This window comes from Crotalus tigris, unplaced genomic scaffold (assembly GCF_016545835.1).
Source record: "Crotalus tigris isolate CLP2741 ecotype Arizona unplaced genomic scaffold, ASM1654583v1 scf7180000017628.32516253702:7417878, whole genome shotgun sequence".
NCBI classification, from domain to species: Eukaryota; Metazoa; Chordata; class Lepidosauria; order Squamata; family Viperidae; genus Crotalus; species Crotalus tigris.
The window spans coordinates 1,517,956-1,535,755 of NW_024096523.1; the positions used below are offsets into that span (position 1 = coordinate 1,517,956).

The 17,800-nt window shown below is 44.1% G+C and overlaps 1 protein-coding gene across 5 annotated transcripts in view; it reads left to right on the forward strand.

Moving 5' to 3' along the window:
* Positions 1–17,800, forward strand: part of ZNF608 (zinc finger protein 608) — a 147,346-nt gene that overhangs the window by 68,629 nt on the left and 60,917 nt on the right. For all 5 annotated transcript variants that reach the window (XM_039334173.1, XM_039334170.1, XM_039334174.1 and 2 more), the window contains exon 3: positions 16,282–16,537. In XM_039334173.1, coding sequence (XP_039190107.1) covers positions 16,282–16,537 — 256 coding nt within the window. The remainder of the gene's footprint in view (positions 1–16,281; positions 16,538–17,800) is intronic.

Sequence of the window (17,800 nt, forward strand, 5' to 3'; positions counted from 1 at the left end):
CTCATGCAAGAGGCCTTGGATCTGGATCTATGGGTAGAGTCCCACTTGGCGTCCATCAGGGCAGAACACATTTTGGGGGAGGTGAATCGACAAGCAGACTCCCTGAGCAGAGCCACGGTGGACCACTCAGAGTGGCGACTGGACCTGGCTCTGTTCAGGGACATCTCATTGAAGTTCGGTCTTCTTCTCGTTGATCTCTTTGCCTCCCCGTCAAACACCCAACTTCCCAGGTTCTTCTCCAGGTTCCTGACACGGGGAGCGGAGGGAACGGATGCCCTTCGGTGTCAGTGGCCGGGGGGGGGTCTACTTTATGCCTTTTCTCCCCTTCCGTTGCTACAGGCAACCATCCGCAAGCTGATCCAGGAAAGGGCGAAGGTAATCTTAATTGCTCCACATTGGTCAAGGCGTCTGTGGTTTGCCGACCTGGTGGATCTCTCGCTTTCGCCACCGTGGAAGATTCCCCCGGAGAGAGTGGCTCTCAGCCAGGGGAACCTTCAACATCCAGACCCACAGTGGCTCCAGTTGGCCGCATGGCACTTGAGCATGAAAGTTTAATTGGGCAATCCTATTCGTCCGGGGTGATCTCGATGATTCAAGCCTTGAGACGACCCTCGACAAATAGGATTTATGACGCCACCTGGAGAAACTTCTACTTGTGGTGTGCCAAACACAATCTCACCCCTCTCTCGGTCATGATTCCCAACATTTTGGATTATCTGTTGGAAGGTCTGAACAAGGGCTTATTGCCTAGTACCATCCGCAGGCAGATTGCGGCCCTTCCAACTGTCCTTTCCTGCGATAACTGGAGTCCTTTGTCACAACATCCAGCAGTCAGTGCCTTTCTAAAAGGGGCGGTTAACTCCAGACCGCCCGTGGTACATCGCTATCCATCTTGGGACTTACCCAAGGTGTTGCAGGCTTTGACTTCTCCTCTGTTTGAACCTCTCAGTTCTTGTTTCTTCAATTTCTGTCTTTGAAGGTGGCTTTCCTGGTAGCTATAATGTCAGCCAGGTGGATATTGGAATTGGCCGCACTTTCAGTTAGGGCTGATCTGTGTACCTTTTTCAAGGGTGGTCCTCAGATTGGGTGGTCCTCAGATTGGACCCTTCCTTCATTCTGAAGGTTAATACCTCTTTCCGCAGGTCCCAGGAATTAGTTCTTCCCAATTTCTGCCCGCATCCTTCACATAGGCTGGAACGGCAGTGGCATAAATTGGATGTACGCAGGGCTCTGCGTCACTATGTTAAACGAACCTCGGCCTTTCTCAAGTCGGAGGCCTTATTTGTGTCCTTTCAACCCTCTGCCATGGGTTGGAAGGTCTCCTCTTCCACCATAGGCAGGTGGATTAGGGCATGCATTTCTCGGGCTTATATTTCACAGTCACTTCCAGTTCCCGCACAAATCACAGCTCACTCGACGCGCAGTGCTGCTGCATCTGCGGCTTGGTCCACACAAGCTTCGGTCGAGGAGATTTGTAGGGCTGTGACGTGGTCCTCTCTGTCCACATTTGTTAGACGTTACAAGATAGATAATTTTGCAGCAGCAGATGCTGCGTTTGGCAGGCGGGTCCTGCAGCAGGTAGTTTCTTATCAGGGGTCACAAGCCTAGACTCCCATTCCTAGTAGGGACATGAGCGGCTCTGGTATGTTCCATCCAGTGGATTCTACACTCATCATGCTGGAGAAGGGGCATTGTCTTTTCTCAGCATGATGATGTAGAATCCACACCGTCCCGTGAGGCAGTCTAGGCAGGTGTCTTGATAATTGGAGCCAATGCGCCAGACTTCGTCAGAGAAGCTTCGCCACATCAAAACTGGGAAGACACACCCTGAGGGAGGCGTGGCCAAAGTTCTGACCTAGTCTATCTGAGCAGGAAGGCTGAAATAACCCATCCAGTGGATTCTACATCATCATGCTGAGAAAAGGTGTTCAGGTAAGACAACGCCCCATCAGGTGAAAGGAGCAGAGGAAAATATGATGGTAACATAACCTGTCTTCCATTTGGTTTATTTTTTTTTCCTTCAGTGCAGCCTGTTCTGTGATAAATGACAACAGCAATGCCCACTATGCCCTAACACCTGGGAATAATCCTACCAAAATAACAGTGAGGAGCTGCAGTGTCATTTGTTCTTTATATTACTTTTCCTCATTTTGTCACATTGTTCAGTAAATGTTGGACTTATATACCTTTCCTTCTCCATGCCCCATGCAAGATGGCTGTCTTCCTGATTGTGCTGAATTGTCTCTAATTGCTCACCTCTGTCATCTTCGAAGGTTTCCCACAAATCTCCTTGAGAACAATCACACAGCAAGAACAAATTAATGTTTTTGATTAATTTAGAAAGAGGAAGGTAACTTTCTAGGAAATACAAATAATCCTTGTTTAACAACTGTTGTTGGGACTGGCAACTCTGTCACTAAGTAACAGTCTTATATTGCAATGTCACGTAACTGCACTAATTTAACATGGCAGTTCTGATGCAGTTGTTAAACAAATCCCATTTGGTTGTTAAGTGCAGTGTCATATCATACAGGTAGTTCTTGACTTGCAATTGTTCATTTAGGGCAGGCATGTCAAAACTGCTCGCCCATGGGCTGGATGTGTCATACCAAAACCACGCCTACCTCATTGCTGGCAATGGGGAAAAAGTCGTGATACATTGTGCGACGTCACGTGATGTCATGATTTTGACAGGCCTGATTTAGGGACTATTTGAAGTTACAGTGGTACTGAAAGAAGTGACTTATGACCATTTTTCACATTTATGACTGTTGCAGCATCCACATAGCCTTGTGAAATAAATTCAAATGCTTGGCAACTGACTCATATTTATGATGGTTGCAGTATCCCAGTGTCATGTGATCATCTTTTGCAAACTTCTGACAAGCAATGTTAATGGGGAGGCCAGATTTACTTAACAAACTTTGTTAATAATTTAACAACTTCATTGGTTCACTAAACAACTGTGGCCAAAAAGGTCATAAAATGAGGCAAAATTCACTTAACAACTGTCTCAGAGTAAAATTTGGTCATAAGTCTAGGACTACCTGTAGTTCATTTCATGGATGTTCTGCTTTTATTTCTAAATTGAATTTTCATTCTGCTTTTTATTAAATAATTTAAAATGGCATATATGATTTCTAATCCCTTTCTTTCCTATCAACAAATCTGTGACACCTGATAGGTTGGAATCAAACTGCATAATTATGTGAGGATTTTTATGTGAAATGTTTATGCTGTGTGCCTCAAAATAACAATGGCTGATTTTGACAAGAGGGGTGAGATATTGCTCTGGAGCCTAGACTTTCTCTGTCTTCTGACTCCCCCCTGCCTTCCTTTTGGGTTTCTCTTCTATGTCTAATCCTGTTCTCTATTGCAGGACTTTTCAACCTTTTCACCCATTGTACCACTTTTAGGATATGACAATATCCGAGTACCACCAGTCACCTAGAAGGTGTCAAAAACTTGATAACCAAAAAAAGAAAAAAGTGATAAAGTACAGGTAGTCCTCGACTTACAACAGTTCACTTAGTGACTGTTCAAAGTTACAATAGCACTGAAAAAAGTGCCTCCCCAAGGCACAGCCGAGCAAGACACCTGCCTGCCCACCCGGCGGCGCTTTTCCTCCTGTCCGAGGTTTTCATTGTGAGCATTTCTGTTGAGGATAGGCAGCGGGGGTGGGGTGGGGGGTGTTTGATTTTTATTCCCCCTGTCTGCTGGATGGTTGCAGCAGGTTTTGGTCATTTCACATGACCCTGGGACACTGTGACCGTCATAAATATGAATTAGTTGCCAAGCATCTGAATGTAAATCACAAGACCCTGGAGATGCTTCAACATTCCAGCTGATCGGCGCTTCTTCTGGGCTCAGCAGAAGCCTCAGGATCAGCACCGAGCTCCAGTTGGAGCCTGGCGCTGATCCTGGTGCTTCCGCTGAGCCCTGACAGCCCTGCAGCTCCAGCCATCTCTCGCTCAGGCTTGTGCGGTGCTGCCACCAGTTCAGCTCATTCCCCTCCCCTGCTACTACTTTTCTAGGATGGTCGCGTACCACCTGCCAGGTGCCAATGTACCACAGGTGGTTCCCGTGCTCTATTGCACTAGATTTGAAAAGCCGTGCTCTATTGCACTACATTGGATTTCTTTTAACTTGTAGTATTTTAAAATAATTTTTGATCAAATTCTATGGGACACATAGATTAAGTTGATACTAATGTATGCTACATCTGGAGATAATACTGAGAAAAGTACAGAAATAAACGACATTATCTTTATTCCAAAAGCATGAAATTAAAACTAGAAGAACTCTGTTACCAGGAGACTCTACAATTGCCAAAACCGATGTAGTGCAAACTCTGGCCCTGTATCTTGAACTTAGTTGAAAGATAAATATTGCTTTATTTATTCTTACTTAACTGATTACTGATTTGTGAAGAACATCCGTTTTTGAGGTCAGCTGCTTTTACATTTGCCTGCATATTTTGGCTTCTTCTTGAGAAACTTTTTTGTTTGTTTGTTTGTTTTATGCTGCCAACATCTTAAAGTCTAATGGCAGCAGGAGCATCTATACTTAAATCATGCTTTTTATTTTTGTTTGGCAGCTGACAAATGTGGGGATTCAAAAATCATACTTCAGTCAATTAGCCATATATTTGGAATGCTGGCTTATGGGTAGAATTCTAGTATAGGATCTGGATTATATTCAGTTTCTTTTTGCATTATATTTGTTTATATATAAAATTCCACTTGTTCAGTCCCTTTCTGAGACTATGAGGAGATTAATGTAACTTTGACAAGTTGTCTAAACTGCTACTTTGAGTTCTGATTAAGCACATGAGTAGCTCTAACATTTAAACTATATTGTACCCACTTATCTTTGTGTTTTCCCTTGTATTTTCTTATCTATACATTTTAGCAGCTAATAGCTAAATTTGAAATAAAGAGAAAGGGAAAAATCTTCAACCATCTTTCTGACTTTGGAATGTTAGAGCCATGTTGGACTTCAGCATCCATAATGCCAGGTGGCTATACTATCTGTATCAATTAGGGAAATGAAGTCTAATGTAACTGGATGTTACCTTTCTGGGTAAGGCTGTTCAAAGACTGCTAGTGTTCTTCTCTCTATGCAATGTGAAACTCAGAAATCTCAAAAGATGATAAAAATGTACTTTCTCCAGCAGGATGGCTGTAGAGTCCAATGGATGGGTTCTATGACAGCCTTCCTGCCCGGCAGACTGGGTAAAAACTTTGGCCACACCCCTTCCTCTGGGTGTGACCCCAGTTTTGACTCAGTCTCGAAGCCCGATAGCAGTGCGAGATTCAGCTCTTCAAAAATCCATAGCTTAAGACAAAATCTCCCTCTTCCCAGACTAAATTTCCAGACGAAATTAGCAATAACAAGACCTTTAGCAGCTGGCTCAGACCGGATCTCCACCCAACGGAGGATCATCGGAGCGGTGAGAGTATCCCCAAGGGCTAGGGAGACCAGCCAAGGGGTTCGGGGGGCTCACCGGGTCGTTTACCGACCCCCAGCACATTTATCAGCCGATCGGCGCGGGGCCCTCCCCCCCTTGCACTCAAAGCCTGAAAGGGCCGCTTTAGCCGGCGTTCGCCTCCTGGCTTGCCCCCCCCTTTTCCTTTGCCGGCGCGCAGGGAGGACAAGGAAAATTTCAGAGCCGGCAGCTAGAACCGCCATTGTGAGCCTCGTGGTCTCCATAGGCTGTGGTTGGGGGGAGTGGCCTCCTCCAATTCGCCATTTTGAACGAGCGGATTAACCCGCCGTTCCATTGTGGGTGGGGCTTTTCGCCATCCGGAGGAGCCTACTTGCATTACAAAGAGGGAAGAGGGGGAAAATAGGCAAACTGCAATCAATTCGAACGTGATCTGTTTTTACAGTCACAGATTGGGGGAGTTAAAGTCACCAGTTGCATTGTGTTGGACCAGGGCTGAAGAGTCCTGGGATTAGGTGAGGAGGTGAGGAGGAATAATTTTCTCTAACTGTTCATATAGTGACCTTTAGTCACTGCCTTGCAGGATCTCCTGTCCAAAGAATCCTGTCTGTCCGGCCATTGTTGGTATAGGCAGAGGAGGGCTCAGCCCCAAGCATCTGCATCTGATCTGCGTATCTTATTCCCCCACTCCAGGCATTACCTACTCGGGGTGTCTGGCACAATGGCAGACAATGTCTCGTATTCAGTCACACAGGTCCCTCAATTGTCCCCCCCACAACAGCAGCAAAAACGCAGATCCTCTGAACCAGAGGTGGGGGGGGGGGAGAAGAAGGCTAAAACAAAGCATCTTACTCAGAAGGGACAATCTAAAACAGCTGAGCGAGAGGCTTCGAGGAGACATTTGGCTTTAGAAAGACAAATTAGCAGGGCACAGAGAACCAATTCCACTGGGACAAGCATGGTTTCCCCTGTCCCAGTGGTGACACCCATCTCAGAACCTACTGCCCAGGAAGTTCTCAAAACTTGGTCTCCTCCTGGGGAAACTAAACAGTTAGATTCCTCCACTCCCTCCTCACCAACTTCTTCACCCGACCACACTCCAGCGTGTCATTCCAGCGACAAAGCGCAGGAGAACATATGGTCGGCACGATTCCAGGCATTCATGCAGGATGCCTTTTCCCAGTTCATGGCTTCTAAGGGACAAGTGGCCTTTCACACACCCCATAAGGGACAACCCAGGCCGCCCCCTACCAACATTTCTGAGACTTCCTCTCAAATAGGAGAGGGTGACTCATTAGACCTTGATATGTCAGACATGCCCCTTTCGGAGGATGAGGAGACCGCACCTGAGCAGGCGACGAGCTCTGTCCTCTTTAACCCTGCGCTCCTAAAATCACTCCTGATAAAGGCAGTCTCCACAGTCAGCCTAACTTCAGTACAGGAGGAGATGCCCTCTACAAGCAAGGAGGCCAATCCTCTATTTGCCAAGAAGGTCTCACAGGATAAGTACATTCCATGTCCGGAGGTCTTCGTGACCACGGTAGAGGAACAATGGTCCTCACTGGCAAGCCCACCGGCGCCCAATAGCGTGGAAAGAAAGCTGTTCAACCTTTCTCCCTCATTCTCGAACATGTTAGAGGTTCCTATGGTAGATAACCCCTTGATCTCATTATTTTCTACCTCCGCGATTCCAGGAGACATGGCGGAAGCCTTGAAACCGGAAGAAAAGAAATTTGAACACTCCCTCCGTCGCTCCCACATGGCTGCAGCCTGGGCGGCCAAAGCAGCCACCTCATCATCATTCTTCGCGAGGGCCTGCATTATGTGGCTGAGGGAGCTGCAAAGCACGGTGCCTCCAGATCAGGTCAGAGTACACCAGACATTGGCCAAGCTCCTCGCGGCCTCTCAATTCACGGCTGACGCTTCGCTGTACGCAACGAAGTACGCGGCAAGATCCATTGCGGCCACAGTAGCCTCGCGTAGGCTACTGTGGCTCAAAAATTGGAAGACAGACCTGAGGTCCAAGTGGCGTCTCTCGACGTCCAAATACAGCGGGGCATTCCTATTTGGGTCCATACTGGACCCACATGTCAGTGAAGGCAGAGACAAGAGGAAAATATTAGTACACCCATCAAAGAAGTTTGATAGGAGAAGCAGTCAAGACTTCCGGAGACAGGACTCCCGCCCAGGAAGCCCCTGGGAATGGAGGCAGCCCTTTCGGTCAGGGCAATCCTGGGACTGGCCCAGAGGCTCGCGATCCTTCTATCCGAGACAGGATCGACCCCAGGATCGCCAAAACACAGGAGCCAGAATCCAGTTCCAGTCCAGACGCCCATATAGGGGATTGGGAGGCAGATCCTTTAAGCGCACCAAGTGACGCCAAACAGGACACTCCCATCGGGGTTCGGTTAGGAAATTTCATCGAGGTCTGGGAGCAGACCACTACCGACTCCTGGGTCTTGGAAATGATCAGGCATGGCCTGACCTTAGACTTCTGTTCTCCCCCACCAAGCCGGTTCATCAGATGTCCCATCTCCAGAAAGGTACACAAGGCAAGGTTGCTAACTTTGGCCATAGCTCACCTCCTGTCAATTCAAGCCATAGAGAGGGTACCAAGGGGAGAGGAAGGAAGAGGATTTTATTCCATCCTCTTCGTTATCCCGAAGCCGTCAGGAGGATGGAGAGCAATATTGGACCTGAAGGGCCTGAATTATTACATAAAATACAGGAGGTTCAAGATGCACTCCTTGAAATCCATCCTAGCCAGCGTCAGGGAAGAGGATCTACTATCCTCAATAGACCTAACAGAGGCGTACCTACACATCCCCATTCATCCCAGCTACCGGAAATTCCTCAGATTCACCTACGCGGGCCGACATTACCAATACAGGGCCCTACCCTTCGGACTATCCTCAGCGCCAAGGGTATTTACCAAGATCCTAGCTGTAATAGCGGCCCATCTCAGACTGATGCCGGTTCGCGTACAGTTCTATCTGGACGACATCTTGATCCAGTCCAGATCTCAGGAACAAGCAAGGGTAGATCTCAAGACCACAATCCGAACCCTGCAAGGGCATGGATTCTCGGTCAATTTGGCCAAAAGTCATCTCACTCCCTCAAGGAGACTGCAACACCTAGGCGCAGTAATAGACTCGTCACAGTGCAGGGTATACCTTTCCCAGGATCGATGAATCAGCATATCCAAGCTAATTCAACAAATTCAGAGAATCAGAGTGCCCTTGATACAGCTCTCGAAACTCCTGGGAAAGATGATATCTTGCATGGGCATTATACCATGGGCAAGACTCCACTCGAGGGAGTTGCAGTGGTTCCTCCTACCCTACCAGAGGAGGAATCTCAGCACCTCCAACAGGAAGGTCTTGGTACCAGCACAGGTGATGAGATCTCTGAAATGGTGGATATCTCCCAAGATACTCAAGGGGAGCATATTCAAAGAGCCGAACAGGGTCACGCTCACGACACATGCGAGCCTGTTCGGATGGGGAGCCCACTTGGGAACCCAGATAGCACAGGGCCAGTGGGACCAGAAGGACCTCTCACACAGCATCAATTGGCTAGAGCTCCGGGCCATCCACCTGGCCCTACGCCATTTCTCACATCTAGTAACAGGGAGGCACGTCCTCGTGTTAACGGACAATGTAGCAGCCAAGGCCCATGTAAACAAGGAAGGGGGAACGCGATCAGCGGAACTGATGAAGGAGGCGTTAGCTCTGGCTTGGTGGGCAGAAACCAACGTGAGTTCTATCAAAGCAGAACACATCTCGGGGGAGGCAAACAGCCAGGCAGACTCCCTGAGCAGAGCCAAGGTGGATCAGGCGGAATGGCGCCTGGATCCGGCTCTGTTCGAGGAGATCTCCCGGAGATTCGGGCAACCGCACCTGGACCTATTTGCCAACCACAAGAACACACAACTCCCCAGGTTCTTCTCCAGATTCCCGTCTCCGGGGTCGGAGGGAACGGATGCTCTCAGGTGTCGGTGGCCGGCGCATCTCCTGTACGCCTTCCCACCGTTGCCCTTAATACCGGCGACCATACGCAAGCTGATCCGGGAAGGCGCAGAGATAGTTTGCATTGCCCCGCATTGGCCACGGCGCCCGTGGTTTGCCGACCTCGTGGACCTTTCGATATCACCCCCGTGGAGGATTCCCCCGGACAGAGTAACTCTCAGCCAGGGCAAGTTGGTGCACCCAGACCCCCAGTGGCTACAACTAGCCGCTTGGCATTTGAGCGGCAAAGTTTAGCCAAGCAAGCTTACTCGGCAGGGGTGATATCGATCATACAAGCTTCACGACGAGCGTCCACGAACAGGATTTACGATGCTACATGGAAAGGCTTTTGTAGGTGGTGCGCTTCTGTGCGCCTAGATCCAGCTGCAGTATCCATCCCCAATGTTCTAGATTACCTCCTGGAGGGTCTTAACAAGGGCCTGTCAGTCAACACTATTCGCAGACAGATCTCGGCCCTCTCAACTGTTCTCTCTTGCGACAACTTGACATCCCTAGCGCAACATCCAGCGATTAGCGCCTTTTTAAAGGGGGCGTCCAACACAAAGCCCCCCATCATTCACAGGTACCCGTCTTGGAATCATGCTTTTTATTTCTGTTTGGCAGCTGACAAATGTGGGGATTCAAAAATCATACTTCAGTCAATTAGCCATATATTTGGAATGCTGGCTTATGGGTAGAATTCTAGTATAGGATCTGGATTATATTCAGTTTCTTTTTGCATTATATTTGTTTATATATAAAATTCCACTTGTTCAGTCCCTTTCTGAGACTATGAGGAGATTAATGTAACTTTGACAAGTTGTCTAAACTGCTACTTTGAGTTCTGATTAAGCACATGAGTAGCTCTAACATTTAAACTATATTGTACCCACTTATCTTTGTGTTTTCCCTTACATCTATACATTTTAGCAGCTAATAGCTAAATTTGAAATAAAGAGAAAGGGAAAAATCTTCAACCATCTTTCTGACTTTGGAATGTTAGAGCCATGTTGAACCTCAGCATCCATAATGCCAGGTGGCTATACTATCTGTATCAATTAGGGAAATGAAGTCTAATGTAACTGGATGTTACCTTTCTGGGTAAGGCTGTTCAAAGACTGCTAGTGTTCTTCTCTCTATGCAATGTGAAACTCAGAAATCTCAAAAGATGATAAAAATGTACTTTCACTGTATGATTACATATATTTTAAATGTCTGTTTTCTGGCTGAATAGGAAAGGGAATCTATCTGTAATAATAATTTCTCTAACTAGGAAACAAGCACCGCTGTTTTAGAAAATATTTAATATACCTAAAAATAATAATTAAAAAAATTCCATATGCCTTTAAAACATTATTAAAGCACATAAAAAAGAGAAACTATAGTGTAACTCATATGATGACTTCAGTCAGGCTTATTTGCAAAACTGCCACTCTATGTTTAGTCATTTGGAAATTGTTTCCACTTGTCACTGCACTAATAATAATAATAATAATAATAATAATGATAATAATAATAATGATGATGATAATAAATAAACTGCACTATTCAGAAAATCTTACATTTTAAGGAGGTACCTGGTTGATACCTAGGATGCTGACAGCAACCCGTGTCAACCATCAGTGCCAATCAATTTGAATGTTCAGTTGACTGAGGTTCACATCTAATGAATAATAATAATAGTAGTAGTAGTAGTGATGGAAAGGAGGTTGAAAGTCTTCTTGTCCAACCTCCTGCTCAGGCAGGAAACCCTATAACAGTGGTGGCGAACCTATGGCACGGGTGCCAGAGGCGGCACTTGGAGCCCTTTCTGTGGGCACACGTGCCGTTGCCCCAGCCTTGCCTCCCCCTGCGACCCCCTCCTCACCAGCAGCCACCCTGGAAGAGACTCGCCTACGAGCGTGGCCCATGCAGAGCAACACAGCCAAGGACATGGCAGCCAGGCAGTGTAGACAAGACTCTGCCCTCAAACCCCATCACGCACAGTTGATGCTGTGGGGTGCGGGCAGAGGGCATGGCCACCATGACATTGCTGGGCTGCCTGGGCGATCTGCGGCGGGCCCTGGAGATGGTGAGTGGCTTTGTGGGCAGGAGGGGTAGGAGCAGAGCAGGGGCGGGGCAGGGGGTGGAGTGGGGGCAGGGCCAGTTTTTGGGCACTCGATCTCTAAAAAGTTCGCCATCACTGTCCTATAAAATTTCAGACAAATGATTGTCCAGTCTCTTCTTAAAAACTTCCAGTGTTTTATGATATTTGTCATTGTGCAACTTTATTATAGAGACCAACTTGACTTTGCAACAGTCACCGTTAGATCCATCAAATTGAATAAAAGATTGTATCTTACCTATATACAGCAGTTGACCTAGTGGCATTCCTCATTTTAAAAATGCATTATAGTGAGTAGAAATCCTTATTCCCCAGTAGACTTCTGGCAACCTTACCATATTGCATCCTGTTATTTCTTCAGAACAAAATTTCATTGAGTTTTTGGAGAATTGTTAATATTCTCTTACTATAATTAAAAGATTTTTCTGCAAAAAAGTACCTTTTGATTCGTGTCAGTTTTCAAGTCACAATAAACCAATGAATTTCTAAAGTAGCTCATTTATAAAAGTATATCTCCACTATCCTTTATTATACAGAGAAATACATTATTTTATAAGATCCCTTTTAAAGGCGTGCTTTATAAATCATCTTGTAATGGTATGTGGGAAAGACTTTGGAAGACAGGGCAAAGAGGAACAGGTTAAGGAACAATCAGATGAGAGGCAGCAAATTTACCTCCCTCAGTGCAGGCACGCAACTTGGGTGTCCTCTTGGACTCACAGCTAAATCTGGAACAACATCTATCGGCTGTGGCCAGGGGGACCTTTGCACAGGTTCGCCTAGTGCACCAGTTGCGGCCTTATTTGGACCGGGAGGCTTTACTCACAGTCACTCATGCCCTTGTCACCTCAAGACTGGATTACTATAACGTGCTCTACATGGGGCTACCCTTGAAGGGCATTCGGAGGCTGCTGTTGGTTCAGAACGCAGCTGCGAGAGCGATTGTGGGCGCGCCAAGGTATGCCCACGTGTCACCTATCCTCTGCGAGCTGCACTAGCTTCCTGTGGGTCTCCGGACGCAATTCAAGGTGTTGGTTATCACCTTCAAAGCCCTTCATGGCATAGGGCCAGGTTACTTACAGGACCGCATTCTGCCGCACAGCTCCCAGAGACCGGTGAGGTCCCAGAGATTGGGCCTCCTTCAGGTCCCGTCGGCCAGACAATGTCGGCTGGCGGGCCCTCGGGGAAGGGCCTTTTCTGTGGTGGCTCCGACCTGTTGGAATCAACTTCCCCCCGAGGTTCGAACTACTCCCACCCTGCCGGCCTTTAAGAAGGCCGTTAAAACTCTCCTGTTCCGGCAGGCCTGGGGCTGATGTCCCTGGGGGGCCGGGATATGATCAGATTTGCGGTATGACTGTTTTATTTTATTGTTTTATCATTGTTTTAACTTTGTACGCCGCCCTGAGTCCTTTGGGATTGGGCGGCATATAAATATTTGAAAATAAATAAATAAATAAATAAATAAATAACCTGCAGCTATATAGTGGGCAGAGCAGTAGGCTCAGAAGAGACTTTCACTAAGTTCTCTGCTGGAAAGGTGACCACAGGATAATTATATTTTCACACTTGCAAGATTCTGTTAACATAGCATTACCATAAAGTAGAACTAGTTTACCTGGTTGTGTTTCCTGCCTGGCCTGGCCTGTTAAAGCCAATGTTAATCTTTCAAGTCTCATGCAGTCTTCCAAAGAAAGAAAATTTTGGAGTAACATCAATCCTTAAAGAAATCTATTATCTGCCTAGCACCTGGCAGCAGCATTATTGCAAAACCAGCAGCAAGTGGATATACAGATGGCTAATTTACATAATGTGACACCTGGAGTAGAATTTGCCTCAACCAGTAGCAGTGCAACCAATGGCCCTAATTTTGCTGACCATATACTTATAAGAGGGTATGTACACTTACACTGCCACATTATTCTAGTTTTTTGTTATTTTTTTCCACCACTAAACAATTATAGTTTGTTTCTCAATTGAATTTGTACAACTTATATGTTAAAGGTGGAAAAACATTCTGAAATTATTTATCTTGCTCTGATTTTTGTACATCTCAAAAACCTGGCATTTTAACGGGTGTGCAGATTTTCTATATCCACTGTAAAACCGCTGTCCCAGCTCCCAAATAATGCTTGGCAATACTCCCTTGGTTGGGGGGGGGGGAAGTGGCCTTTCTAGAGTGAAAATAGTTCTTTTCCTCTCAGCTCCTTCAGCATCTCATTGCCTTCTGCCCCTTTTTTGTGCCAACGAACACTTCAGATATGGCCATAGATGCAGTTCTACTCAAGGGGGACAGATTTACTACCATGGGCCTTTTATTCCAGACCGTTCCTCCCAGCAGAAAAGAACTATGATATTTTCAATGAAGAGTTGCTGGCTGTAAAGAAATGCCTTTCACCAATTAGTGACACCTCCTGAAAAGGATAGCCTTTTCTATGCAAGTTCATACAGACCATAAGAATTTAGAAGTTCTGCAAAACACTTAATTTCTCACTCCTCAGCAAATCAGGTGGACACAATATTTATCCTTCTTTTATTTTTACATCTCATAGGTTCCAGCTTCCCAAACAAATTTCCAGGTTCCCTCTTATGTAAGCTGGAGTATGAGTTGCCAGTCCCATATCCCCTGCAATACTACTTGAGCCATGCATCTTTGAGTTGTACCAAAAATCAGCAAACACAAAAAAGCTGGCATCAGGAAGAGAGGCTATTGATCTCTTTCATCAGGAAAGAGGAAGTGTATAAGAGGTAAATGTTGCTGGAATCTAGTCCCAGAGGGAAACTTGATGCACTGGAAAGGTTACCCCACAGTCTTTTTTTGTTTTGTTGTTAGAAGTTTCAATGAAGGCAATGTTATTTGTGTTTTCTTTTTGTTTTGTACTGTCCCAGATGCTCAGTTATTCATTGTTTCCGTTCCTCTTGTTTTTTTATTTAGAAGGTTTTGTTCTCTCTGAGGAGAATGCAGAAGAGAGGGTGCCTGATTTTGGAATGAAAACAATTCAGTAACTATACTGGCTTCCTCTACTGCTGGCTCTCCTGGTTCACCTCTATGGTGTGAGCTACTTCAGATAAGCGTTCCATTGATTTCTTTGATCTTGTAATTCTTCTAATTCAACTTCTGTGAATATTTTGTATTATAAATACACTTTGATCTGCTAGCTTCTGTTCGTTTCTTTCTGATTCTATATGTTGTTCTTTCCAGAACTGATGCTTTATCTTTAGACTTGATTTGTAATAGCAGATCATTGTTTCTTTATCAATCTTTGTATATTTGAGATGGGTATGAACATTTTCTTCTAGCAGTTCTACATCTGCTGACCCTGATTACTCAGTTATTTGTCTCGAGTCCTATAGCCCACTTATCGCCAAAATGTTCAAGAACTAATACATCTAGAATGGTGCTTGTTGACCTGGGTGACAACCAATTGAGTATAGATTTCTATAAATTACTTTTTACCGTATTATTTATGGGAGACGAACACTTCATTATTAGAGAAGCACTCCTCTTTGTGAGAGTTCCTTGTTCTCCAAGGTTTGGACACAGCATGGCATAGCAAATCTGCGCACAATTTTATATTTCAGCAAATACACTTTCAACAACACGCTATTGCTCTGATCACCTCCACCATTCTAGGACTTTGCCAGGTGATGTTGCCACATAAAGATGTCTTCAAAACTGAGCTTTTTAAGCTCAGTCTATCAATACTGATTTTACCCAAAAGTCTCAAATTCTTTTAGACTTTCAGACTTTGTTAGATCCCACTGTGTTATGTTATTTATAACTACTTTGTGTGAATCTTTTTGTACAAGCTGAAAATATGATCTTTTTGTACAAGCTTCTTTGCACAATCTGCACTTTGAATTATTTGACAATTTTTTAAATTCTGGCCTTGATTGCATTTGTTCAAATTATTAAGGTAACATCTAATAATATAAGCAATTCCAAGCAGGGTAGTTTTTTGTTAAATTAGTGTTTTCAGATCTGATAAATTCAATATTTCCAGATGTCAAGGAAGTTCTTTAGTTATCAGTCTAAGGCAGTGTTTCTCAACCTTGACAATTTTAAGGCATGTGGACTTCAACTCCCAGAATTCCACAGCCAGCAATGCTGGCTGTGGAATTCTGGGAGTTGGAAGTCCACATACCTTAAAATTGTCAAGGTTGAAAAACACTGCTCTAAGGGCTTCACAGTCACAGTTGGTATAATAACATATTTCTTTTTCCATGTGGGTTCAATTTCTATCTGCAAATCCTGGTGTTTTGTAATTGGTATAATATCATCTGTTAACAACAATGCAAAGTGTTCGCTGCCAATTCTTTAGCTGGTATCGGTCTGCATATGCATTCAGTTCTTAGGAATCTAGAATGTTGTAAACTATTGGCATAGTGTATATACAGATCTAAGCAGCGTGGCCTTTTGTAATTGACAGATGGAGAATGATGTAATAAAAATGAAATAGTCATTGCTTATCATTGGCATCTGGTTGGGCACTATCGTGACAAAATGTTGAACTAGTTGAACCTTGGCTTAATTTAATATGACTGTTATATTCTGCTGTTCTTATGCCAGGAAATTAAAAGAATGAGTTTCTTTCTAAAGTAAGGTATTTTTTCATCCATCTTGCTGTATTATTATATGGGATTAATATGTTTATCTATACATTTCTAATATCAGTATTTCCTTTTACTTTAAAAATAATATTTTTTTCCTTTTTGTTTACTTCTAGGTTGACCCCCTCTTTACAGTGCCTGCACCTCCGCCTCCTATTTCTAGTAATCTGACAGCTCAGATTCTACCTTCCTATTTTTCACCATCTTCATCCAACATTGCAGCCCCGGTGGAGCAACTTTTGGTACGGACTCGTTCAGTGGGTGTGAATACTTGTGATGTTGGAATAGTAACAGAACCTGAATGCCTTGGACCATGTGAACCTGGAACCAGTGTAAATTTGGAAGGGATTGTATGGCATGAAACTGAAGAAGGTAAGATGTTTTCTTCCATCTCTCTCTTGTTTGTAATATTGCATTTGATTTAAAAGAAATATTGCTGAAAAATAATTAAATAGTATGCTTTGTTTTGTTTCTGCTGGGAAAAGAATTTCTTAAGTTATTCTGAGTCTGAATCTAGCCATAATTTTACAAATAATCTTTTTTGCTTTTGTTGTTTTTGAAGGATGGGGTTAGGTTTTATTCTAAAATCTTGCTAAACAATTATGTTGATGATATTTTGGTATAAGGTTTAATGGCTTTTACATATGTTATCATAAGGTATGCATAGATACTCTTACAAAAGAATTATAAAATTGTGCAATCACTACATTAATATTCAAATTATTACATTTTTTTGGCATCTACAATATTCCAGTAAAACATATAAGTAACATAGATGGTTTTTACTGGATTTGCTGCAAATTTGATTAATCTCTTGTGTGCGTAGGCAAAATTTATAATTGCATGTTAGCTACTTAAATATTTTGTTTTATGTGACTTGAGAGCTTTTGGATAATTGTTTGAGAATTGGAGATTTGCAAGATAACATCAGTCAACTGCAGTTTCATATAAATATAGACTTTCTTAAAAGAATGAATAAAAATTCAAGCTACAACTTGAAAAATAAATTGAAAGTTGTTAGCAAAAAGTCTAGAACTAAAAATGAATTTGAAAGATAATTATTTTTGACAAATTAGAAGCCACGCAAAAATGTATTTTTTAATATTGATTTTCAAAAAAATTCCCTCATATGTGAACTACCTATAAATAGTAAGTACTGCACAGTTGTTATGGCCACCTATTTTGGAGGACATGGTCTGAAATATTGAGAATTATTCAAATAGATTTTTATAGATGTTTTTTTCTTTCTGTTTGAATAGTATTTAATTAGTAGTGATTTAATAGCTGGTGTAAAAAGAATGTGGTAGCTCACGAGGTTAGGACACTGGGCTGACAATTGACAGGCTTGCATTTGAGACCCAGTTACTGCTGCAGGCTGGGTGAACTCCTGTCAACGTTCCAGCTTTTGCTGACCCAGCAGTTTGAAAGCAGGTGACCGTAAGTAGATAGATGGTTATCATTTCGGTGGACACCTTAACAGGGATATGAAAGGAGCCCCTAACCAGGCATCTGTGATGTCACCATCCAATCCTTTCAACCCAGAAACACTTTGGTGCTCCTGATATGAATGTAGTAGTAATAGCCTGTGTGAACTGAAACAAAATAAGGCAATTTTAAAAGTGTACAATGCACTCC